Raw genomic sequence first — 24,065 nt, forward strand, 5'->3', positions numbered from 1 at the left:
CATCCGCCAAACCCAGATTAATCCGTCGGACTGCCAGATGATGAAGCATGATTCTTCATTGGTGAGAACCCGTTTCAACTGCTCCAGAGTCCAATGGCGGCGAGCTTTACACCACTCCAGCCGATGCTTGGTATTGCACATGGGGATCTTAGGCTTGTGTGTGGCTGCTCGGCCATGGAAACCCATTTCATGAAGCTCCCAACGAACTGTTCTTGTGCTGACGTTGTTTTTAGAGGCACTTTGGAACTCGCTAGTGAGTGTTGCAACTGAGGACAGATGATTTTTACTAGCTACGAGCTTCAATACTATGCAGTCCCATTCTGTGAGCTTGTGTGGCCTACCACTTGGCTCCTAGACGTTTCCACTTCACAATAGCAGCACTTACTGTTGACCAGGGAAGCTGAAGCAGGGCAGGAATTTTACGAACTGACTTGTTGGAAAGGTGGCATCCTGTGACGGTGCCACGTTGAAAGTCACTGAGCTCTTCAGTAAGGCCATTCTACTGCCAACGTTTTTCCTATGGAGATTGCATGGCTGCGTGCTCGATTTTTATACACCTGTCAGGATTGGGTGTGGCTGAAATAGCCGAATCCACTCATTTGAAGGGGTGTTCATATACTTTTGTGTGTGTGTGTATATATAGTGTATGTTGTATATCATATCCAAGCGTGTTGCAGTGTATCGTCTGATAGATGGTCTATTTGTTTACATTGCCAACTGTGGAGGGGCAAAGTGGTAATCTAATTTAGAAAATCAAACTTCAAAGCACTCCATGGCATCCGGAGCGGAATGGCATTTACCTGCATGCGCTACACCGAAAACAGTAAGTTCTCTGTGTCCTGTCTGCCACCGTCGTATGTTCTCTGTGTCCTGTGAGCAAGAATCGTATGCAGGATAATACCATCCATCTGCCACAGCCACACAGAGTAGGAAACACAGAGTTTAATCTATAGAGGGCTGTGGGAGGCAACCAGCTGGGGTATAATTAGTCAGTTGTAATCGTTAGAACGGGACATCGATTAGTCATCCAGAATGGCTACCACAATGGAATATCGACTGGCTGCCCTATCTAAATGTATAAGATACCATGCTAAGGTAATGTAGGAAAGACTGCTGGATGGGCCCAATCCAGGCTATTTCCATTCCAATGTTAACTACACTGGGCTCACTCAGAACTATTCATTAACACCAAAACCACACAACAGGCCCATGTTTTACAAAATGCTTTCTGGTCATAAACCCTTAACCTTTTGACCTTTTGGTTTGGAGCGAGTGTCCAGCCAGCAGGCCCTGTCATTGTGTTGCGCCCTCTGCTGCCTCCCACAATCCCATGGAGCAGGGACAATTGGGCATTAGAAGCACAAAGAGAATCCCACTCCATAGCAGAATCAGAGCGAGGGAGAAAGGTCCTTCACAATCAATTGGTTCCATCAGCAGTAATTACACAAGAGAAAAACCTCTGGACACTGACAATGGAGAGATGGACAGTGGTCAGCCACAGTGGTCAGCCATGTTAAAAAGAGAGAGAGGGGGGTACAAAGCAAGGGCATCTTATTATACCCTATTGGTATTTCTTATCTCCTTTTTAGATTTGTTCATCCTCAAGTCAGATACTTGTTAAGTCTGATGAGAAATGTTAAGGGGATAAATGCAGAGTACTAGTGCTGAGAGAATTTGTTTACAGCTTGAAGAGTGAGTGGTATCTGTCTCCACCGGGCCTGTCTCACAGAAGATTCCACACCTCACTGTCAACAACCCATAATGAGATTCTACACTCTTAGAGACACAGGTGCCCTCTAGAACATAAAGGGTTCTTTGACTGTGTCCATAGGAGAACCCTTTGAATAACCCCTTTTGGTTCCAGGTAGAACCCTTTGTGTATATTTGGCTTTTACTACCATGTCCCTCAGCCTCTCCTCCTCCTACCTCTGTTGTAGTCTCTCTATTTCTCTCTACTCATTCGATCGCAAACCCTGTCTCTTCCTCGCTTTCTCTCTCTCCCTCTTCCCTCCAATAAACCCCTAACTGTGCTGTCGATTTCCAGCCGTTAATCACTCCTGGCAACACGCTGCTGCCAGCTGGGTGCCTCCAGCTAGGACTTTGTGTGTGTGACCCCCCCCCCATCACGCACTTTCCCTCCAATAACAGTCATCACACACACACACACACACACACACACACACACACACACACACACACACACACACACACACACACACACACACACACACACACACACACACACACACACACACACACACACACACACTCTGCTGGGTTATGAGGGAACAGAGACAGCTGCTCCTCACTAAAGCTGAGGTAAACGTCTCCTGTACTGGGGTTCTCCTCTTCCTATTGGTTAAAGCAGAGGAGTGACGGCAGGGGAGAGGGGGGGGCGGACGGGGGTGTGAGTGACTATCAGGGTGTCTGTTTACAAAATAACCTCATCTCTGGACTGCTGATGCCATAAAGGTGATACTTACTCTTATCCCTCTATCCCCTGTCCTCTCTGTTTCGCTCCTCTCATATTTCTTTTCTCTCTCTCTCGACTGTGGAACTAACATTGTTGGCCTCTGGGTTATACTTGAAAGACACAACATGGAGGTGAGATACTCTATTTGGATTCATTAGTCATTTCTACGTGGTCTTTACACAGTATGTGAAGAATGTTGTTACACAGGATTATACCTGGGGGCATTTTGAGGGAGGTGTCATTGAAAGCTTTGTTTTGTTCCAAGTACATGACGGTCTCAATTTTAGTTACAGTTTTAGTGCCATTCTCCTTGGATGTGTTGTTGTAAATATCTTTTTCTCTGCCTACATGGATAAATACATGTTATATTACATTGGCTATTACGTATTAGTAGAGCTCTTTGAATACTATAAAGTGCGGTGTAATGTAGTTGCTGTGTTGTAGGATACCGATGATCGAATTCTGTGTTTTTAATATAGAATCTTTTTTTTGCAGTCACTGGTTGTACAGTTTTTAGTAATATGTACAGAATGTTTTAAAAACATACCTGTTAATCCTCGTTGATTGAAGAGGTGAATTATTCCTTCCTGCTGCATAAGGAGGGTTGGCAATCCAGGTCCGTGGTCTGAAGCGCAATTTTTCCTGTGTGGTTGGGTTATGACAAGCTGTCCAAATCTCAGGGGGAGATGAATGTTCCCCGGGTTTATTTCTGGTTTATGCACTATTAATTGATTTGTGTATTTCAGAATTGCCAATGTGATTTCCTGAATTTGGTGATAGATAATTTAATTTGTGTAATTATGCCATTCATTTGTGATTGGTTGCAATGGTATGGTCCATGTGGAAGTATCCCAGCTACTATACTTAAGCTGTGTTGGTCCTGTCTTGGTAGAGAGGGGGCAGGTTGCTGACAGGTAATTGAGGCCTGGTGTTTATTGAGCTCAACCTTTTATTTATTTTCAGTCAACCCCTTGTTTATGTTTCCTGTTCTGTCCATCATCATGTTTATTTTGTTTGTACATAGGTGTACAATAGTTTTGGTGTCTCTTCTCCACAAATAAAAGGCCACTCCTGGGCACTGCACTAGGTCCATTTTGTCTGCCTCCTCACTGAAACCTCCACTGCTAGGTGCGGTCTCCATTTTTTTATTTTTTTTATTTTTTTAACGTAACCTTTGTTTAACTAGGAAGGTCAGTTAAGAACAAATTATTACTTACAATAACTGGCTACCGGGGAACTGCCTTGTTCAGGGGCGGAATGACAGATTTTTACCTTGTCAGTTCGGGGATTCGACCACTAAGCTACCTGCCGCCCCACTAGGCTACCTGCCGCCCCACTAGGCTACCTGCCGCCCCACTAGGCTACCTGCCGCCCCACTAGGCTACCTGCCGCCCCACTAGGCTACCTGTCGCCCCACTAGGCTACCTGTCGCCCCACTAGGCTACCTGCCGCCCCACTAGGCTACCTTCTGTCCATTACTCTGAGACAGGAACACACTCACACCCTTTAAACCCCCCTATGCTCTGTTGAGACCACTCTTTCAAGTCACCGAGATCTCTTCTAGCCATGGTAGCCTAAATAATGTGCAACTGGGCATTTTTATACATAACCCTAAGCATGATTGGATGTTTTTTAATGTCTTAATCAACTCAGGAACCACACCTGTGTGGAAGCACCTGCTTTCAACATACTTTGTATCCCTCATTTGCTCAAGTGTTTCCTTTTATTTTGGCAGTTACCTGTATTCTGTTATGTTTTGCATTCTATTACCTCGAACTTTTGAGGTGGGATTATTTTAGATTGAAGAAATACCGCTATGTGCCTCCATGGGTGCGGCATGCACAGCAGGTACCACGTGCTCCATAGAGGATGAGTGCGCAATTGCTGAACATTGTTTGCTCCATACCTGTTGCTCCATAGATAGTGGGCTCTCCATGGATACTGTAATTCAGAGCCTGCTTCATGGGTCATGGTTATTGTGTGCCCAACACATCTGTACGTACAGTACCATATCATTAAAGTCCTCCAAACTGGTGCTGCTGTACATTGGAGGAAGGTGGGGGGGGGGTATGGGGTTACCATGATGCACAAACAAATGACATTCTCATGGCGACGGCTGCTTGGTGTCAAGTGCAGTGTCATTGAGAGACACTCAGAGTATGGCCACCCTGAGATAAAGGGAGAGAGAGACCGAGGGGAGGAAAGAGTGAGTGTGGGGGGGATCGACTTGAGTTTGGTTTGGTGTGTTCTCATAGATTTCTTTGAGGGATTTTGAAACTGTGGCTGCAGTTAGTAGGGAGAAACACCAGATTTTCCTCTATCTCTCTCTCTCTCTCTCTCTCGTATTTCCTCCTTCCTGTGCTTTGTCATGTGGCCTTCGCCTCAGAGAACTCATGTTTTGGGGGGCCCGAGGTCAAGCCTTGTCTGAGTTTGTAAGCGTCACTGTGCCCAGCAGAGCAAAGAGCGGGAACAGTCTGCTTTCTCTCAACTCAAACCCACATTCACACGATGGCTAGCTACTGAAATATATGAAAACATACAGTACATACACTAAAACTTTAACTTTAATATAGCTCAGTGGTTCCCAAATGTTTTTGCTTTGACCCACCCAAGGCCTTTTGAATTGTCTTGTTTACCCACCAGAGAAACCATGTCTATAGCCATAACATAGCTGGTATGTTTTCCCTTTAAATAATCAAATGTTGACTGATTCTGTCCATCTGTAGGTAATGCAGGTTGTGCGTGAACAGATCACCAGGACTCTGTCCAGTAAGCCCACGTCTCTGGAGCTGTTTAAGAACAAGGTGAATGCCCTGAACTACAGTGAGATCCTCAAACTACGCCAGACGGAGCGGCTGCACCAAGAAGAGACCCTCGCCCCGCCTGTATTGTAAGTCCTTGCTCTCTCTATCACTCACACACACAACCCTTGTAAGCCTGTACTTCCTCCAATGACCCCTAGAGGGCAGAGATCAGCCCCTTTTAGTGTATGTGTATGTATACTTACACCTGTATTTGTACCATTTGTCTCTGGTTCAGAGTATTTTTCACCCCTATGGAATCAGAATCAGTGCTGTTGCTATCCTCTTGCGTCTGCCCTGTTTGTCACCAAACACCTTGAAAATGTCATGTGACCCCCCCCCATCACAGGTCCACAACCCATTCTACACATTCCCAGTCAACCAAGGAGCACTGATCCTACCTACTTGTCCTCGTCCTATCTGATCCGTATCTATTCAAGTGTCTGACCTTTTAATACGGCAAATAAAGCTCATCGGAATGAATCATGTTGAGTGCGTCATGGTACTTGCGGTGGGCGTGACTCTCTCTACCCCCCCACCCCCCCCCCCACCCCCACCCCCTCTGTAGAGAGCTGAAGGAGCGTCTGAGGCCAGAGCTGTTGGAGTTGATTCGCCAGCAGAGACTGAACCGCCTGTGTCAGGGAACCCTCTTCCGCAAGATCAGCAGCCGACGCAGACAGGGTGAGACCGGTTAAGAGCATAGGCGTTAGAACTCGAGAGGTATAAGTATAGGGGGAAGCTGGACAGCACGACGCGGTGAAACATAGGGAGACTGATGAAGGACGGTAGATGAAGAGATAGCTGGCCTTTCTTACACCATGCTGCCGATTTTTATTTATTATTTAATATATTTTTTATTATTGGTCATTTCAGATAAGTTGTGGCACTGTCGCCTATCGCCCAATCACAAAGTCCTGCACTTTGGCGACATGGAGGAGGAAACAGAAACACCCACCATCGAGAGTCTCCAGGAGAAGAGTGAGTTATTACTCACAGCAATATACTCTTCCACTGTAGCCTTGACACTGCCTTGACCAAAGAGATTCTATTAAATTAGTGTTGTCGCCCCTAATTCTATGGCCTCGACACTGAAATGACATTGCGCTCTGTCATTGGCTCTGTGTACGAAGCTGAGGGGTGCCGGTAGACCTGCTCTTCCTCTTTTTCTCTGGCAGTTCCTGTGGCAGATATCAAAGCGCTGCTGACGGGGAAAGACTGCCCTCACATGAAGGAGCACAAGGGCAAACAGACCAAGGTTAGTGCACCATCATCACCAGCACCACTTTCCCTACCGACAACAGCCCCTGAACACTCCCTCTTCCCTACCCCGCCCCGACTTCATCTTTCACACAATGTACCTGGCCCTCCATAAACGGCATTGTGCTGTGTCCTGCAGGAAGTGTTGGCACTGGCGTTCAGCGTCACGTATGACGTGGAGGAGTACAGCCTCAACTTTATCGCCTCATCCAGAACCGACGTGAGTAGTGATGTCATGTCACAGGAGTATCTGTACTCCTTCACATAGATAATTCTCTCTCTCTCTCTCCTTTCCCAGAGTTAAATCCTACATCTTTATTGCTCGCTCTTTCTCGTCCCTCTTAACTTAAATTAAACTTGGTGTGGAAAGTTAAAACGCATACATTACCAAAGTAAACATTATGATCGAATAACAAAGGTGATCTCTGTGTCGCTCTCAGTTCTGCCTGTGGACGGATGGACTGAGCGTGCTGCTGGGACGGGACATGAGCAGTGAGTGCATGAGGAGCGAGCTGGAGACCCTGCTCTCCATGGAGATCAAGCTCCGCCTCCTGGATCTGGAGAACGTGCCCATCCCAGACAGTGCCCCGCCGGTGCCCAAACCCCCCAGCAACTTGAACTTCTGCTATGACTTCAGCCAGGCTGAGCAGTAGTCCATGGCAGGGCAGAGGAGTAGACCTGGGGCCTGTTCAGGAGGATGTAACGTTACAGAATGCTCAGCTAGAAATGTATGAATTAGAACAGATATGGTCTTGTCGTCTGTAAAATAGGCAATTGTTTCAGCTCTATTCATTATATTTCTATTTGCAATGTTCGGAATGTTTCATGTCATTAAATGCACCCTAGTAACGACCAAGCCTGTAGACGTCTACACAGCAGGAGTGGACATGGAGGACTGGATCGACAAATCTAATGCGTAGGCAAAGGTTTCATCTTATATGAGAGGAATCGAGGCTGAAGACTATTCCTTGGGTTCTATAGGAGTGGTCATCTATTTGGATGTGGTCAAGTGTATTGTAACTGTACAGTGAGTGTGTTTTCTGTTGTTGGATCGATCCAGATGGCTTATGACCAGGCTGCAGCGGGAAGGCGTTAGGTTCACTTCAGTCCTCCGCTCCATGGCTCCACTCTGTGCATTGTCTTTAGGCGGAGAGTTCATTTTTGCCATATCCATGTTTGTTTTTCTACTTCTCTTTAAACTGAAAGCTTTGTGAGGCAGGATGCATGACATCCCTTCTGAAGGTACTCAACCCAAGGACTGAGACAAATACATATTTGTGGGTATATACTGTATATGGCTCGGAGAGAGAATCCCTTTGATTTCTGACATTGTACTTACCGACCTACTCAAACAGAATCCCTACTCCCTGTTCTAAAATGGTACTTTAATGAGTTGAAGAAACAGGAAAACATACTCTGGCTCCAAGCCTATTCAAATCCCTAATATATTAAATCCTCTTTTTAAGTGTGTGCGCAGATAGTATTTGAATGAGTTCCATTGGCTCACGAGGAGCACTTTAAATAGAATACCTCAGAGCGCTTCCCATGGACTGGTTTTGATGATGGATTGATCTTTTGTACTTTTTATGGAAGGTCGTTTAGGTTTGATGGCTGTTGTTCAAACGGTTCTCTTTGCGCAATAAAACCCTGTTGCCTAAGAACTTGATCAACTGTACAGCCAACTGACATATTGCTTTTATGGTACATTTAACAGATGACGTAGCGAAGGTACAGATAACTGTTGTCACACAGTACGTATCGCTGCTATTAATTGTTGTCCTGGTAAAGTTTTTTTTGCTCCAGAGTTTGTCAAAGGCAATTATTATAGGTACATTATGAATGTCAGGCCATAACAAATTAATATTAGTTCAATATTGATGTTATTTTAGGGTACTTTATTTCCATGACTGAATGATCCTGACAGATACATTTGACCTCATACTGTACAACAGTAAATAAGTTCTGTCAGTATGATGACCCTTCAACTTTTCATATTCCAAATCTCATCGGCCAATGAATAATAGGTTTTTGTAGCCAGCTAACAATCATAAATTCAGCTGGAGTTTGAGGTGATTTTGCTATTCATTGCATGTCTGTTCATGTTAACACCTAATCTCCATGGTAACCCCTAACATGCTTTACAAAGATCAAAGTTGACAAATAAATATGATTTATACAAATTGTCCTTGTCTAGCTTGGTTTATGGTCTGGCGGAATCCTAGAAGAAACAAGCCTATTGTACTCATGATTCTAAGCAAGAGATAAGCATACATTTATTGAAACTATATCTTACATTTTTAAAGAAACATGACAGTTTTGCTTCCTTCAGTGGCAGTGTTAAATGAAGTTGAATACAAAATTACATTAAGCCAGCTAAACAAAAGGTGATGAATACATCTCAATATTTCTCTCAGTGTAGCCATTTAAGAATGAACAACATGGCGAGATCTGGTTCTGAGATCAACTACAAGGTGCTTTTTAAATCCCAGCACATCTTCTAGGCCAGTTAAAGGTTTGTGCAGCATCTACTGATTTGGTCCCTCAGCTCCATAAACCAGACACATTCTAATCAAACAAACATCGAGATTAAACAGTGACCTTACATCGCACAGTTTACACCAGCGATGTGGGTGGGAGGCCCAAAAAAATAAAAATAATTTGAGGGTCCACAGTGGCTCGTGGGTCTGCGTACCCACATCCATAGACTAACCAATTCAATTTTTAAAAAATGCTGACATGAACTAATTGGGTGACTGATGCACAACCACATTTTGAAATTGCACCTTGTGTATTCTATTATTCTAACTCAACAGCAGTGGATGCTGCCGAGGGGAGAACGGCTCATAATAATGGCTGGAACGCTGCAAATGGAATGGCATCAAACGCCTGGAAACCATGTGTTAGATACCATTCCATTAGCACGAGCCCATCCTCCCCAATTAAGGAACCTGTTGAACCCACTAACCAACCTCCTGTGTTCAACAGTACACCTGACAGTTCTTGTTTTTTGTGTGGGCCTGCATGCCGACAGTTGCCCACCCCTGGCATACACCGAGGGAGGACTTTAAGGGCCGGTTTCTCAGACTCCGATTCATCTTGGTCCTAGACTAAACAGACTTTTAGTCCACACGGGATGGACATTTGCAGATGCCGATTCTCCAATGAGAATGATTTTTAATTAATCAAAGACTTAATTTGAGTCTAAGACACTGGCCATATGGGTCCTTGTGACTAAATTGAGTACAGCTCCGACCAGAAGTTACTTTTCGTAGCAGGTTAGGAGAACATTTTAGCTAACCTTAACATCATTCTCCTAACCTGGTACGAAAAAGTACCTTCTAGTAGTAGTTGTATTCCACCTAGTCAGAACCCTATCAGAGTGTGAGGGTCAGGTCAGCTCCGCCCACAAAGCGGCAGTGGACATTCTCTAGGAAGGGCAGCTGGGATTGGAGGAGGTCCACTGTTGTTATGGAGATGTCTTTACACATGGAGATGTCCAGCGTCCGCAATCTCTTACAGTGTTGGACGAGCATGGAGAGAGACCTGCGGGAGCATGAGTTCACTGCTGTTAAAACACTGATACACAGATAACACAGTCTGTCTCTCTGGGGTTCTGTGTGTGTGTGTGTGTGTCTCTCACCTATCTGTGACTGCGTCGCAGCAGGACAGATAGAGGTGCTGCAGCCTGGCGAGGTAGGGGGCGGCGCGGGCAATACCCTGGTCACTGATCTTGGGGCAGTGGCTGAGTGCCAGGCTGGTGAGGCTGCGGCAGTGGTAGGCCACCGACGCCAGGCTGTCATCACTGATCTCAGGCAGCATGGAGAGAGAGAGGCGCTGGAGGTCTGGATAACGCAGCACCTGCTCACAACAATTGCCCGGTTAACTTATAGGGAAATTGCTAAATTGTTAAACTTCATATCTAGTACCACTCCATCATCAACATGTGAAAATGGCACATTTCTATGTTTTGTAGGGGGGGGGAAAGATAAGAGGAAGCTAAGTATTCCCAAAGACGGCATCAAACAATTAGTAGGCAATGCCTACTCAAAATTGTTTATATGAAAAATAAACAAAATAAAATTCACACAACGCACACCGATGAGGTTGCTACAAAACAGAGAAGAGCGTCATTTCCACATATGTTGATGTTGGGTTGGTGCTGGAGATGATGAATATTATTATTTTTTTTAAATATATATTTTATGTTCCTTTAATGGAGTGTTTCCGAACCGGACCAGGAAAAACTATGGGCCCTGATAAATAACCTAAAACTCCTTGCCCTAACCATAGCCTGTATATTCTCATGGTAGACCAACCTGTGTGATGCTGCTGTCAGTGAGTTTGGAACAAGCAGACAGGTCGAGCTCCTGGAGGCTCCTGAGGGCCAGCAGTGAGGACCCGTCCTGTTCCTTGAACACCCCCAGGTCCTCGTCCGTCACCAGCCGGGGCTTCTCCTGGAAGGGCATGCTGGGAGGCCGGAAGAAACCCATATTTCCAAAAGTACGGGTGAAGCTGGGCCCCTTGTCCTCCTACAAAGCCAGGGTGAGAGGTTGAAGGTCAGGGGCGCACGGTCGTAGTAAGCTACAGTGGTAGTAACATGAATATAAGCGAAGTTAAGACCAGCTAATCTGCTTATATCCTATTCCCGAGACATCTAGACTGTTCCCTACCCAGCCCTCTCTCACCATTTCCTTGCTGGGCTCACACTCCTTGGTGAGCTCCACCATGCCCAGCAGCCCCCAGTCTGTGATCTCCTTGCACCAGCCCAGTCGTAGCACCACCAGCCCGGGCAGGTAGGTGGCGATAGCACGCACGCTCAGGTCTGTGAGGTAGACGCAGGAGGTGAGGTCCAGCTCCCGCAAACTGGAGCCCAGCAGCCGAGCCAGAGAGAACACAGCCAGATCCTGGGAGAGAGATGGGAAACAAAGGAACATAAGAGATGATGTCCTGATAAACATTTCATTCTATAAAAGAGAAATCCTGAAAGAGTCAGGTAAAACAGCTCTGGTAAAGTCATAGTAATGTGAGGGAGAGAGCAGCACACACACTGACCCTAATATAGGTGCAGCTCTTGAAGCTGAGTGTCTCCAACCGTGCCCTGGGCTCCAGAGCAGAGAGCCCTTTCACTATCTCAGCCCCACTGACATGCAGGCACTCAGACAGATCCAGGTTCCTCAGCTCCGGCAGCATCATCAGGTCGGCCAGCCCTTTATCCGTCATCCTCCAGTCCCGGGACAGAGAGAGGAACCGGAGGCCCTTCAGGCTCAGGGCCACAGCCAGTACAGCCCGGCTGGTGAGCTCTGTACAGGCGCTGAGGTCCAGGATCCGGAGGCCAGGCTGGTGCTTGCAGAGCACCTCCACAGAGTAGTCGGTCAGCTCCTTGCAGCCCCGCAGACGCAGCTCCTCTAGAGACAGGCCCCCTACCTGGGCCACGGAGCGCAGCGACTCTGGGGTGATGCTAGTTCTGCTCAGGTCCAGCCCCCGCACGGTGGAGGCCTGCTCCTGTAGCAGCCTGCGAAGGTTACGTAGGGAGAGCAGGGCAGAGGAGTCAGGCCCCACGGGGCAGCCACGGTACGGGTCAAACTCAAAGGCGATGTGGCAGCCGGCCAGGGAGAGACGGCGAAGTCTGAGAGTGCAGCCTGTGAGTCGGTTGAAAGTGAGATCTGATAGATAGCGCAGGTCAGAGAGATCCAGCTCCTCAAGACCTGCTAAAGCTACCCCCACCTAGGAAAAGGACAAACTTTTTTTTTTTTTAACTGGCATGTGTAAAAATACAATTAAAAAAATTATTAGAAAAGGAATACTCATCATCATCTCCAGCCTACAGGGTCTGTCTGACCTGCTGGCGGTGCTCTTCTTTGGACAGGAAGGCTCCAGACATGAAGAGGCTGTCCAGGCCACGGAGGTCAAGCCTGCGCAGGGCAGTCAGGTGGGGCAGCAGGGCCAGGAGGGAAGACTCGGTCACGCTGCTTCCTGGCAGGGCCAGGCTCTCCAGCCGAGGGCCTAGATGGAGCCCTATCTCCTGAAGCACAGCCCGGGACATACTGGACCCATCCAGATGGCTTATGACCAGGCTGCAGCGGGAACGCCTACTCAGGCCCCGGATCAGATCCAGGGAGGAGATAGAGGCTGGGAACTTGAAGGTGTCATTCCTCTGGAAAATGGAGTCAAAGTTAGGATTAGGTTGTTAGTGAGATTGATGAAATTTGTGAGATTAAGGGGAAATTGTGGAATAGAGTAGTACCTGAAATTGGAGGTCTTGGCTTGCATCATACCAGCTCCAGCACACCAGAGAGGCTTCCTTCCTGTCTGATGCTTTGAGGAAACTTAGGATGTAGGTGACGATCTAGACAGAAAGTTGATTGGACCACCAGGTCTTTTACAACAGTTCTACCATAGTGCCATGCATAAGGAAATAGATCAAATAAGGTGTGCCAAATTTTTTAAATAATCAGTGCATTATAACTTGCTAGCTAGTTAGTTAACATCTATTGTGCTGGTAGTAACATATCAAGTTGTTGACGCAACCGTGCTAGTCAGGACACCTAATGCATTGACAACCACAGTGACACCAACTGTTTGTTATTTTATGAAGCAGGCTACAAGCCTATTTGCTAGTCTTACCTCAAGAGGTAACTCAGGCGTTTCCATGGTTATTTATCCCATCCCCAGTCACATCCTTGGATTACAAGATGGAGTGTAGTCCATTATATTGATCATGTCAATATCTGTCAAGCATTTTCAATTCCGATGTTCGCTGAAGAGCTAGCTACGACATCAAGTGCTGTCAGCTAACTAACGTGAACGGTAGCTCTCCAGCTAGCTAGCGTCCTCTCGGCCTAGTTTAGTTAATCATTACATTAGCTAGCTATCTTCAATCGTGCTAGTTTCATTCATTCACGTCGCAATCAGACCTGGTTCGCCAAGTTGAGCTCTTCTGATGCATTTCAATTCTCACTTCGACAGTTATTTAATTTAGAGCACGAAGATGTCATCACCCTCTTCACTTTGCCAGCGCCACAGATGGTCCCTCAGCTGACTGCAGATCAAAACAAACCCTCTGACGTAACACTAAAACCAGGAGCTTCTTCTTAGGGATCGGGGTAGGATTCTTCTTCTTTTATGGAAGATTGGCAATCGCACAATTGAATGTGCATTCTGCCACCTACTGTGCGGGATTGAAACAGGATTCCCCAGAAATGTAACGAAATACAAAAACTACAACACAATAAATGAACTAAACTAAATCAAAACAACTTTTCTTTAAAAAAAAAAAACACACACACAAAAAACAGATCTGATCCCCACAGGCTCAAGGGGAACCTGGGAGGGCGGGTCTTCCGGCGCCAGTACCCCAAGCAAGTCTTCAGATGTAAAATCCTTAAATCCCCAAAACGTTTCTGCCGCAGCCACAATAATTTATTTGAAACGTGTGTGTAACAGTTTAGAACTGTGGCAATGAATGCCACAAAATCCACCTTTTTAACACACAGGGTATATTTTGCCTGGCATCAAACTTACCACAGGCTGCGGTGCGTCCACTACCATCACTTGTTTTCTCAATGATTTTAATCGACTCCGCATAGGAGATTCGATTTATCTCGCTAACTTTTGCTACCTCAATCTTCTTCATCCCTCCTCCTTCTACACACCGTTCTTCAATATACTCTGTCCGTCTGCACACACTTGAATCATGGCGAAATCCTTTACAATTCTTACACTGCAATGGTATGGGAACGAAACTCTTACAGTGTATCCGGAAGAGAAAAAAAACAAGCTTCACACGCGTATGTATTTGCTCTTCATCAAAAGACAACAGGACTGAAATACTTTCTTTTTCTCCATTCACCCAACGGGTCAGATGCCGGGTACCAATCACACCAGGAATTCTCTTCAGGGAGTCAACATGAACATTCGTTGTCACCCCTGAGATGACTCCTTTGACTGGTGCTCTACTCCGAAGTTCAAAACACAACTTCTGTTGTCCGGATTCTTTTGAGGCTCACTACAATCTTCCTCTGTTTGTCACATACACACAGTTAATCAAAATAAGACCACTCCTGGTCACTGACATACTACACTTTTCCCAGCGCATACTTGACCATTTGACACCTACATTAAATTCTCTTAAATAGTCCTGTTCCTCTAAGAAAGTGAAATAGAGCCCAAGACACAAAGGGGCTTTCAGGAAGAGGTAGTTGTTAGCTAGCTTCTTTATTATTTTATTTTCTGCGTCATGTTCAGACTCGCATCCCTGTGCAGTTTTACTAAGATGCTAATTGTAGAGATCAAGCTAAACAGATGTATAAATTAAAACTGATTTGTTCGTGAGTTATGTTACTGTGGCGTGTCCATTTTCCATTATAAATCTATATCCATTTCTCAAGCTTCATATCACCAGTAATATCACACAACCACACAAAGACGACAGGGATTCATTTTGAATCGCATAAGGATTTATTTGGAAAATAATCCACAAAAACATCAAACATTCATCATGGTGATATCAACGCATTCAGATTTGCTGCGTGGTGAGTCACACATGCAATTTTTCTCAGCATGTGTTGCATGCTGCCAGCTTTTGTCACCTACACCAGTGGTTCCCAATGAGCAGTACTAAGACCTCTGGGGGTACTGGGCCTATCCACAGGGGGTACTTGAGAAGATTCATGAGACCATAGACCTACTGGTAAAAATGCACATGGGGCACTCCAGGCAGAGCAAAATTCAGTTGGTGGTACAATAACCAAAAGAGGTTGGGAACCACTGACCTACACCATACATACCATTTAAACACACATAAACACGATAACAATATTCACATTCAATCTACAGATTGTCTGGCAGTTTCGGTAGCTGGTTTTTAGACCCTATGTATTCCAAGTGGGAATATAGGATCTATATAATTATGTAAAACCTTGCATTGATTTCTGAAAAACTAACACGCAAGGGTCTAAGAATTTCCCTGTGAAAACTAATGGAATATACACACCCTTTAGTTTTCCATTTACAATGTATTTACAAGCCAAGAACTTATGAAACAGCATTTGATTAACAGTATGAAACAATAATATCATAATATCAAACTTAAAAACATGTAATGTACATGTAGAAAAAAAGAAGATAAACATTCATTTTAAACATACCCCTCATGTCAAAAGCTGTTGTAACCTTTGTCATAATTTGTTCAGCTAAATTCCAAATGAATTTGTTCGCTATAGCTGTTAGCTCTAAAGTAAATGTTTGATTGTCTGGCATGGTGAACTGACAGCATACCAACCCTGAAAAAGTATTAGCTACCCTGCTTAAAAGTAAATGTTTGATTGTCTGGCATGGTGAACTGACAGCATACCAGCCCTGAAAAATTATTAGCTACCCTGCTTAAAAGTAAATCTTTGATTGTCTGGCATGGTGAACTGACAGCATACCAGTCTTGATTAAATAATTAGCTGCACTGCTACCTGTGCACATACAAAACAATATTTAGATTTACATGTTGACATTTGTTTACATTTTTTACATCTAGGCCTGTACACTTTTCAACATTTACATATTTGACCCATTCACCCCAGAAACACTAAACACTACCTCAAGGGCCATGAAAAATAAGGCAAAAATAACATATTCCATTGAACAAAACTCTATAAACAACTGGTCATCTTTACAAAACGTAAACATTTCTTATAAACATCAGCAAAATCTTTCCTCACATTCCAACATCTTTATAGTATTTCCCAATCACAATCCTCCCCTTGCTGAATAAATAGGAAATTAACAAAACTACGGTTTAAGAGAAGGAATTTGTTTCCGAAAGCAGACATAACAGAAGACCTGGAGAGACACCTCCCCTTACCAACACACACACACATACAGCTCTACCCTGTGCGACCTCTTTGTTATCTCCGTAATGAGATGGTATGTGTCAATTATTGCTGATTGGTACATTTACCCCTGGGATTGTAAACACAAACATATAGTGCAATGTCGAAGACATCAGTTTAGCACCCGTTTCGTCATCCCTGTGGAATTAGGTAGCCTAGGCCCTATACATAAGTGTCAGGGGGGTAAGACAGTCAGTGAGGTAAAAAAAAAAGTCTATAGGTATAACGGAACAGGAACTGTGACTGTGACTCCTGAGACATAATTGGATTATCTTTAGGACCCATGGCTCTTCTCTCTGGTCTTCCTCTCTGCAATAGAGTACAGAGGGATAAACAACTGCATCCATTTCTCCACATGAAGACTGCCTCTTAAAGCTTTCGGAGACAACTCATGGCTTTCTCTTTTCTTTCCTCTTCCCACTCTCTCCTGCCTCTTCTTCCGCCACGTTGTCCTGCTCCTTGGACAGCGTCTCACCTCTGTGACAATGGGAGGCGGGGCGGAGCCACGTGGAGCTGTCTGAGGTTGGGGACATGATGCTAGACTTGCGCTCTGGGTCCAGACTGGAGACTGGAGTGACTGGGGACAGGGGGGTCAGGGAGGAGGACATTGAGGGCTGTGGGGAAACGGAGAGGTTAGCTCATTCAGTGTGTGTGCGTGTGTGTGTGTAGATTGTGTGTGTATAGACAATGTGTGTGTTTTTGTACAGTGAATACCATACCTGTAGCGAAATACTGGATATGTTGGTGTTCTCCTTAATCTTTGCAAGGGTCCTTTTGAGGCCTGTTTTCTGATGAGCCATCTCCAGAGCAGCTTTGAGTAGCTTGGGTGTCTCTGTCCGAGGAGGGATCACCTGGGCCGGCTCCTTCAGAGGCTCCTTCGGGTTCTTGTCTTTTGTCAGCATATTCCTGTAGCCAGAAACATCAAACAAATGAAATCAATCAAATCAAATTGTATTTATCATATGCACCGAATAAAACAAGTGTAGACCTTACAGTGAAATGGTTACCTACAAGCCCTTAACGAATAATGCAGTTTTAGGAAAATTTGTGTTAAGTAAAAAATAGTCTGGGTAGCCATTTGATTAGCTGTTCCGGAGTATTTCGACTCGGGGGGAGAAGAGGTTAAGAAGCCTTTTGGACCTAGACTTGGCACTCCGGTACCACTTGCCGTGCGGTAGCAGAGAGAACAGTCTATGACTAGGGTGGCTGGAGTCTTTGACAATTTTTAGGGCCTTCCTCTGACACCGCCTGGTATAGAGGTCCTGGATGGCAGGAAGCTTGGCCCCAGTGATGTACTAGGCCGTACGCACTATCCTCTGTAGTGCCTTGCGGTCAGAGGTCGAGCAGTTGTCATACCAGGCAGTGATGCAACCAGTCAGGATGATCTCGATGGTGCAGCTTTTGAGGATCTGAGTACCCATGCCAAATATTTTCAGTCTCCTGAGGGGGAATAGTCTTTGTCGTGCCTTCTTCACGACTGTCTTGGTGTGCTTGGACCATGATAGATTGTTGGTGATGTGGATACCAAGGAACTTGAAGCTCTCAACCTGCTCCATTGCAGCCCCATCGATGAGAATAGGGGGGTGCTCGGTCCACCTTTTCCTGTAGTCCACAATCATCTCCTTTGTCTAATCACATTGAGGGAGAGGTTGTTATCCTGGCACCACACGGCCAGGGCTCTGACCTCCTCCCTATAGGCTCTGTCTCATCGTTGCCGGTGATCACTGTTGTGTTGTCGGCAAACTTAATGATGGTGTTGGAGTCGTGACTGGCCATGCAGTCATGAGTGAACAGGGAGTACAGGAGGGGACTGAGCACGCACCCCTGAGGGCCCCGTGTTGAGGATCAGTGTGTTGTTACCTACCCTTATCAACTGGGGGTGGCCCGTCAGGAAGTCCAGGATCCAGTTCCAGAGGGAGGTTTTTTAGTCCCAGGGTCCTTAGCTTAGTAATGAGTTTCGAGAGCACTATGGTGTTGAACGCTGAGCTGTAGTCAATGAATAGCATTCTCACGTAGGTGTTCCTTTTGTCCAGATGGGAAAGGGCAGTGTGGAGTGCAATAGAGATTGCATCATCTGTGAATTTGTTGGGGCGGTATGCAAATTGGAGTGGGTCTAGGGTTTCTGGGATAATGGTGTTGATGTGAGCCATGAACAGCCTTCATGGTTACAGATGTGATTGCTACGAGTCGGTAGTCATTTAGGCAGGTTACTTAGTATTCTTGGGCACAGGGACCAATGTGTTTTGCTTGAAACATGTTGGTAATACAGACTCAGTCAGGGACAGGTTGAAAATGCCAGTGAAGACACTTGCCAGTTGGTCAGGGCATGCTCGGAGTACACGTCCTGGTAATCCGTCTGGCCCTGCTGCCTTGTGAATGTTGGCTTGTTTAAAGGTCTTGCTCACATCGGCTATGGAGAGCGTGATCACACAGTCGTCCAGAACAGCTGATGCTCTCATGCATGCTTCAGTGTTGCTTGCCTCGAAGCAAGCAGAGAGGTAATTTAGCTCGTCTGGTAGGCTCTTGTCACTGGGCAGCTCGCGGAACTGCTTCTCTTTGAAGTCTGCAATAGTTTGCAAGCCCTGCCACATCCGACGAGCGTCATAGCCGGTGTAGTATGATTTAATCTTAGTCCTGTATTGACACTTTGCCTGTTTGATGGTTTGTCGGAGGGCATAGCAGGATTTCTTGTAAGCTTCCGGGTTAGAGTGTACTCCAAGCATGCCCTGACCAACTGGCAAGTGTCTTCACTGGCATTTTTAACCTGTCCCTGACTGAGCCTGTATTACCAACATGTTTCAAGCAGACCACCATAGTCCCAGGAGGATATAATTATGATCAGATTTGCCAAATGTAGAGGGCGAGGGAGAGCTTTGTGCGTGTCTTTGTGTGTGGAGTAAATGTGGTCTAGTTTTTTTTCCCCCTGGTTGTACATTTTAAAATGCTGATAGAAATGAGGTCAAATGGATTTAAGTTTCCCTGCATAAAAGTCCCCGGCTACTAGGAGCGCTGCCTCAGGATGAGCATTTTCCTGTTTGCTTATGGTCTTATACAACTCATTGAGTGTGGTTTTAGTGCCAGCATCGGTTTGTGGTGGTAAATAGACAGCTTTAAAAAATATGGATGAAAACTCTTGGTAAATAGTGTGGTCTACAGCTTTTTATGAGATACTCTACCTCAGGCGAGCAAACCTCAAGACTTCCTTAATATTAGATTTCATGCACCAGCTTACCAGAGGTGGCTGTTCTATCTACCGATGCAGCGTAAACCCTGCCAGCTGTATGTTATTCATGTCGTCGTTCAGCCACGTCTCAGTGAATCATAAGTTATTACTGTTTGTAATGTCCCGTTGGTAGGATATTCGTGATCGTAGCTCGTCTATTTTGTTATCCAATGATTGTACGTTAGCTAATAGGACTGATGGTATAGGCAGATTACCCACTCGCCGTCGCATCCTTACAAGGCACCCCGACCAACATCCCCAACATCTCGGTCTCTTTCTCCTGCCAATAACGGGGATGAGAGCCTTGTCGGGTGTCTGGAGTAAATCCTTCGTGTCCGACTTGTTAAAAAAAAAATCTTCGACCAGTACGAGGTGAGTCATCACTGTCCTGATATCTAGAAGCTCTTTTCGGTCATAAGAGATGGTGGAAGAAACATTATGTACAAAATAAGTTACAAATAATGCAAAATAAATCTAATTCTTATAGTGTACTACATTATACTCTAAAAATGATGAACTTCGAGGCAGCCATAATATCAGTGGATTCCCATAAATAAATAAAGTAGGTTTTAGTCACTTTTTCCTCTCTCTCACCTGGCCTTCTTGCGGAGCAGCTTCTGAGACTCGGGGTAATGCACTAAAATCTCATTGAGGTCCTTCTTGTCCAGGATGAACAGGTTGGCGAAGCCATGAGCCACTACGTTGGCTGTTCTCCTGTTTCCTCCACCCACTGCAAGCAAGCTTTCAACCCAAAGAGAAAACATTTAAGGAGGGAAAAGTACTTTTTCCTGGATAAATGTGTGCGCTTGCTTCAGCGAAATAAAGAGCACACGTCAGACTTGACATCAGGATGCTCACCTGATTTCCCCAAACACTGACCCCGACTTCAGTGTGACAAACACGGTCTTTCCGTCTGGCCCGCCCACCACCTGCACCTCCCCGGCCTTGATGATGTACATCTCCCGTCCAACCTCGCCCTGAAACACAGAGGGGCAGTCAGACAACTGGACAGATCTCCTGTTCTTTACAGTTTGCCTTACACAAAGAACAAGGAGCAGAGTGCATACAGACTGCACAGTAAACACATTGAAAAAGAGACTCGCTAGAGAGGTGGATCTAGCTTTAGCCTTTACCTTTTTGCAGACATAGTCCCCCGGGAGGTAAACGACAGACCTCAGACTCTTTAACATGTCAAAGATCATCTGTCTGTCGCAACCCTGAAAGGGAGAAGAAAGCGTTGATCGAGAAATATAGAGAGATAAAGATCTTTAAATCTTCTGTGGCCTGAGACAGCCTGAAGAGGCCCTAAGACTTACGCACCTGGAAGAGAGAGACTTTACTGACAATGTCATAGTTGACATCCACAGCGATGTCCAGCCTCATCTTGTCTGGGAGCTGGACCAGAAGCTCCTGTTCATCTGCATAGAGACACTAACAGAGTCAACACAACACAAGACAAAGCAATGCAACACAACCCACTGAAAAGTAACATGTCCCTACCCAGCATGCCCTGGGACTGCCAGGTGTAGTTGTACCAGGTTTTGACCCGGTTTTGCACGTCTTTGGGGATACGGTAGGAGGCCATGTATTTGACAGTGTTGTCCATGCATGCTCTGTAGTACGTCTGTCCGGAAGTGGCTGCACCAACCACATCTCTCATCTGCAAGAGACGGTCATTGTCCAATCAGGAGTCGACACCAATCACAACAGCCATTGACAACAGTTTAATCAGCTTATAATAGCACAAATGGTCAAATAAGGATTCAGAGCTAGATAACAAGTAGGAGTTTTATTAAATAGCAAATATCATAACATCTAGATATTTCATCCATAAACACTCTCATATTTTACATAATGCACTCTCAAACACATGTGTTGATAATGTGATAACCAACCTGTCCTATCATGATGGAAAAGGCAAACACTCCAACAAAGTAGTTGATGAGCTGAAAGATGATTTCAAAGAGCGTTGTGGGCTCCGGCAGTCCACCAATGGTGATCAGAGTCTTCACGGCAAAGTAGTAGCAGCGGATGTAACTGAGAAAGAAAAAAAAAAAAACATGATTACAGTGACAATTAAACGATGATAGTGTAAAGATGTGAGGTTAACAAAGGGGATTCCACACACCTGTTGCCCTTTCCATCATAGACCCACTTCGTGGAGCCCAGACCTTCATACGCAGAGATCCAGTAGAACAGACAGGCGTTACAGTGGAGGCAGTACAGCAGGTAGCTGGTGGTCCGGATCACTCTAATCAAACAAGACAGAAGGAAAGAGACTGGGTTATACATACTGAGCTGCCCCTCAATTCTCTCAGAAAGACCAGGGCCTGCATTCTAAAAGTATTTCACACTAATAGGAGTGCTTATCTAGTATCAGGTCCCCCCCCCCTGTCCTTATAATCCTATTCATTGTGATCTGAGCATGGCGATACAGATCAAAACCTCACGTTGACTATGCTCACCTGTAAACGTAGGCTTTGGTCAGGATGGCCTCAAGGCGGTCGTTGAACTCGAAGAAAGACATTACCTGGAGAATTCAGAAAGATTACATATTTTCATCGCAGTGTGAATAACACGATTATATGTGACACAGTCTACCCAGGTGGACCACACAGGTGGCAGGTGAGCCTTGCCTTTAGTAGCCGTGGGAAGCGGAGGAGTGGGTTGATCCCAGTTTTAAAATAGAACAACTCCAGTGGCACAAGACTGATGACATCCATCTGGAACCCAGGGAAACGCAGTCAACACAGATATGCTCAGAAAATAAATGGACACCTCATTACATCGCTTGAAAAAAACAGCCTCTCATTCAAAGCTGTTCAGTAGTGAATTCTGTAACATTTTCAGCTGAAGATCTACCTTGAACCGGAAAGTTTTCATGTAATTCTTTCGCATGTCCTTTTTGTCAAACTGCAATGTAAACAAAGAAAAACACATGCATCAATGCTTTTGATTTCTGTGTGTTGTATCTGGAAAATCTATTTGAGACATAAACTCTCATCTGGCAACATGGTCTCCATGGAAACGGTCAACATGGTGCCATTTAACAACTGCAGTTATATGTGGCCTTAAGCTGGCTGAATCACCACTATGTCGCCACCGCGGACAAACTGCAGGCGGGGCTGGAAGACCATGATATCCAGGATGTAGATGAGGTCACACAGGTAGTCGGCTAGCAGCCACAGGTAGATGTTACTAGGGGTCTGGTAGGGGAAGGCCCAGCGCATCGGGATCAGCCACACGTTCCAGTTCCACGCCAAGGTGACGAAAAATAGCCACAGCACATAGACCAGATCTAGAGAGAGAGAAGCAGTGTCACCCCCCAGCAAAGGCTGAAGTCCCCTAAGCACCATCCCCACACTTCAAAAGAAAGAGCAGGTACAGTACCAGTCGAAGGTTTGGACACCTACTCATGGAAGGGTTTTGCTTTATTTTTACAATTTTATACATTGTAGAATAATAGTAAAGACATCAAAACTATGAAATATTACATATGGAATAATGTAGTAACCAAAAAAATGTTAAACATATCTAAATGTATTTTCTGTTTGAGATTCTTCAAAGTAGCCATTCTTTGCCTGGATGACAGCTTTGCACACACTTGACATTCTCTCAACCAGCTTCACGAGGTAGTCACCTGGAAGGCATTTTAATTTAAAAGGTGTGCCTTGTTCAAAGATAATTTGTGGAATTTCTTTCCTTCTTAATACATTTGAGCCAATCAGCTGTGTTGTGACAAGGTAGGGGTGGTATACAGAAGATAGCCTTATTTGGTAAAGAGCAAGTCCATATTATGGCAAGAACAGCTCAAATAAGCAAAGAAAAATGACAGTCCATCATTACTTTAAGACATGAAGGCCAGTCAATCCAGAACATTTCTAGAACTTTTAACATTTCTTCAAGTGCAGTTGCAAAAACCACCAATTGATATGATGAAACTGGCTCTCATGAGGACCGCCACAGGAATGGAAGACCCAGAGTTACGTCTGCTGCAGAAGATAACTTCATCAGAGTTACCAGCTTCAGAAATTGCAGCCCAAATAAATGCTTCACAGAGTTCAAGTAACAGACACATCTCAACATCAACTGTTCAAAAGAGACTGCATGAATCAGGCCTCCATGGTCGAATTTCTTCAAAGAAACCACTACTAAAGGACACCAATAAGAAGAAGAGACTTGCTTGGGCCAAGAAACACAGCAATGGACATTAGACCAGTGGAAATCTGTCCTTTGTTCTGAGGAGTCCATATTTGAGATTTTTGGTTCCAACCGCCGTGTCATTGTGAGATGCAGAGTAGTTGAACAGATGATCTCTGCATGTGTGGTTCCCACCTTGAATCATGGAGGAGGTGTGATGGTGTGGGGGTGCTTTGCTGGTGACACTGTTGGTGATTTATTTAGAATTCAAGGTACACTTAACCAGCATG

At 45.2% G+C, this 24,065-nt stretch overlaps 3 protein-coding genes across 10 annotated transcripts in view; 1 reads left to right on the forward strand and 2 right to left on the reverse strand.

Annotated features, from left to right (window-relative positions):
* LOC124003232 (engulfment and cell motility protein 3-like) overlaps nucleotides 1-8,712 on the forward strand; it is a 33,062-nt gene extending 24,350 nt beyond the window's left edge. For 2 of the 4 annotated variants that reach the window (XM_046311333.1, XM_046311325.1), the window contains 6 exons: nucleotides 5,200-5,363; nucleotides 5,843-5,955; nucleotides 6,148-6,252; nucleotides 6,450-6,529; nucleotides 6,671-6,751; nucleotides 6,972-8,712. In XM_046311333.1, coding sequence (XP_046167289.1) covers nucleotides 5,200-5,363; nucleotides 5,843-5,955; nucleotides 6,148-6,252; nucleotides 6,450-6,529; nucleotides 6,671-6,751; nucleotides 6,972-7,184 — 756 coding nt within the window. In that variant the 3' untranslated portion in view covers nucleotides 7,185-8,712. The other 2 variants (XM_046311343.1, XM_046311336.1) reach the window with 2 other exon arrangements.
* Nucleotides 8,713-8,779: 67 nt separating this feature from the next.
* lrrc29 (leucine rich repeat containing 29) lies at nucleotides 8,780-14,684 on the reverse strand. 2 transcript variants are annotated; one of them, XM_046311360.1, is made up of 9 exons: nucleotides 14,053-14,684; nucleotides 13,156-13,210; nucleotides 12,776-12,877; nucleotides 12,371-12,685; nucleotides 11,584-12,255; nucleotides 11,217-11,435; nucleotides 10,848-11,060; nucleotides 10,172-10,389; nucleotides 8,780-10,074 (listed from the first exon to the last, which is right to left on the reverse strand). In XM_046311360.1, the coding sequence occupies exons 2-9, from the start codon at nucleotides 13,180-13,182 to the stop codon at nucleotides 9,906-9,908; spliced, it is 1,935 nt and encodes a 644-aa protein (XP_046167316.1). In that variant the 5' UTR covers nucleotides 13,183-13,210; nucleotides 14,053-14,684; the 3' UTR covers nucleotides 8,780-9,905. The 2 variants fall into 2 exon arrangements, with proteins under 2 accessions (XP_046167316.1, XP_046167310.1); XM_046311354.1 differs by lacking the exon at nucleotides 14,053-14,684 and having other exon boundaries at nucleotides 13,156-14,040.
* Nucleotides 14,685-14,975: 291 nt separating this feature from the next.
* The window catches only part of LOC124003210 (cyclic nucleotide-gated cation channel beta-1-like), a 33,712-nt gene continuing 24,622 nt past the window's right edge, over nucleotides 14,976-24,065 (reverse strand). For all 4 annotated transcript variants that reach the window (XM_046311301.1, XM_046311310.1, XM_046311315.1 and 1 more), the window contains 13 exons: nucleotides 22,725-22,933; nucleotides 22,498-22,548; nucleotides 22,272-22,358; nucleotides 22,101-22,165; nucleotides 21,764-21,886; nucleotides 21,531-21,672; nucleotides 21,136-21,295; nucleotides 20,956-21,053; nucleotides 20,769-20,852; nucleotides 20,494-20,612; nucleotides 20,230-20,376; nucleotides 17,132-17,318; nucleotides 14,976-17,026 (listed from right to left, as the gene is read on the reverse strand). In XM_046311301.1, coding sequence (XP_046167257.1) covers nucleotides 16,802-17,026; nucleotides 17,132-17,318; nucleotides 20,230-20,376; nucleotides 20,494-20,612; nucleotides 20,769-20,852; nucleotides 20,956-21,053; nucleotides 21,136-21,295; nucleotides 21,531-21,672; nucleotides 21,764-21,886; nucleotides 22,101-22,165; nucleotides 22,272-22,358; nucleotides 22,498-22,548; nucleotides 22,725-22,933 — 1,697 coding nt within the window. In that variant the 3' untranslated portion in view covers nucleotides 14,976-16,801. The remainder of the gene's footprint in view (nucleotides 17,027-17,131; nucleotides 17,319-20,229; nucleotides 20,377-20,493; nucleotides 20,613-20,768; nucleotides 20,853-20,955; nucleotides 21,054-21,135; nucleotides 21,296-21,530; nucleotides 21,673-21,763; nucleotides 21,887-22,100; nucleotides 22,166-22,271; nucleotides 22,359-22,497; nucleotides 22,549-22,724; nucleotides 22,934-24,065) is intronic.

This window comes from Oncorhynchus gorbuscha, linkage group LG02 (genome assembly GCF_021184085.1).
Source record: "Oncorhynchus gorbuscha isolate QuinsamMale2020 ecotype Even-year linkage group LG02, OgorEven_v1.0, whole genome shotgun sequence".
Classification (NCBI taxonomy): domain Eukaryota; kingdom Metazoa; phylum Chordata; class Actinopteri; order Salmoniformes; family Salmonidae; genus Oncorhynchus; species Oncorhynchus gorbuscha.

Excerpts from the sequence above, each read along its gene's own strand:
- lrrc29 (XM_046311360.1), bottom strand. The coding sequence starts at position 13,182 with ATGGAAACGCCTGAGTTACCTCTTGAG. Across the intron at positions 12,878-13,155 it reads CGCCTGAGTTACCTCTTGAG|ATCGTCACCTACATCCTAAG; the intron begins GTAAGACTAGCA and ends CTTTCTGTCTAG. Across the intron at positions 11,436-11,583 it reads AGAGCTGCACCTATATTAGG|GATCTGGCTGTGTTCTCTCT; the intron begins GTCAGTGTGTGT and ends TCTCTCTCCCAG.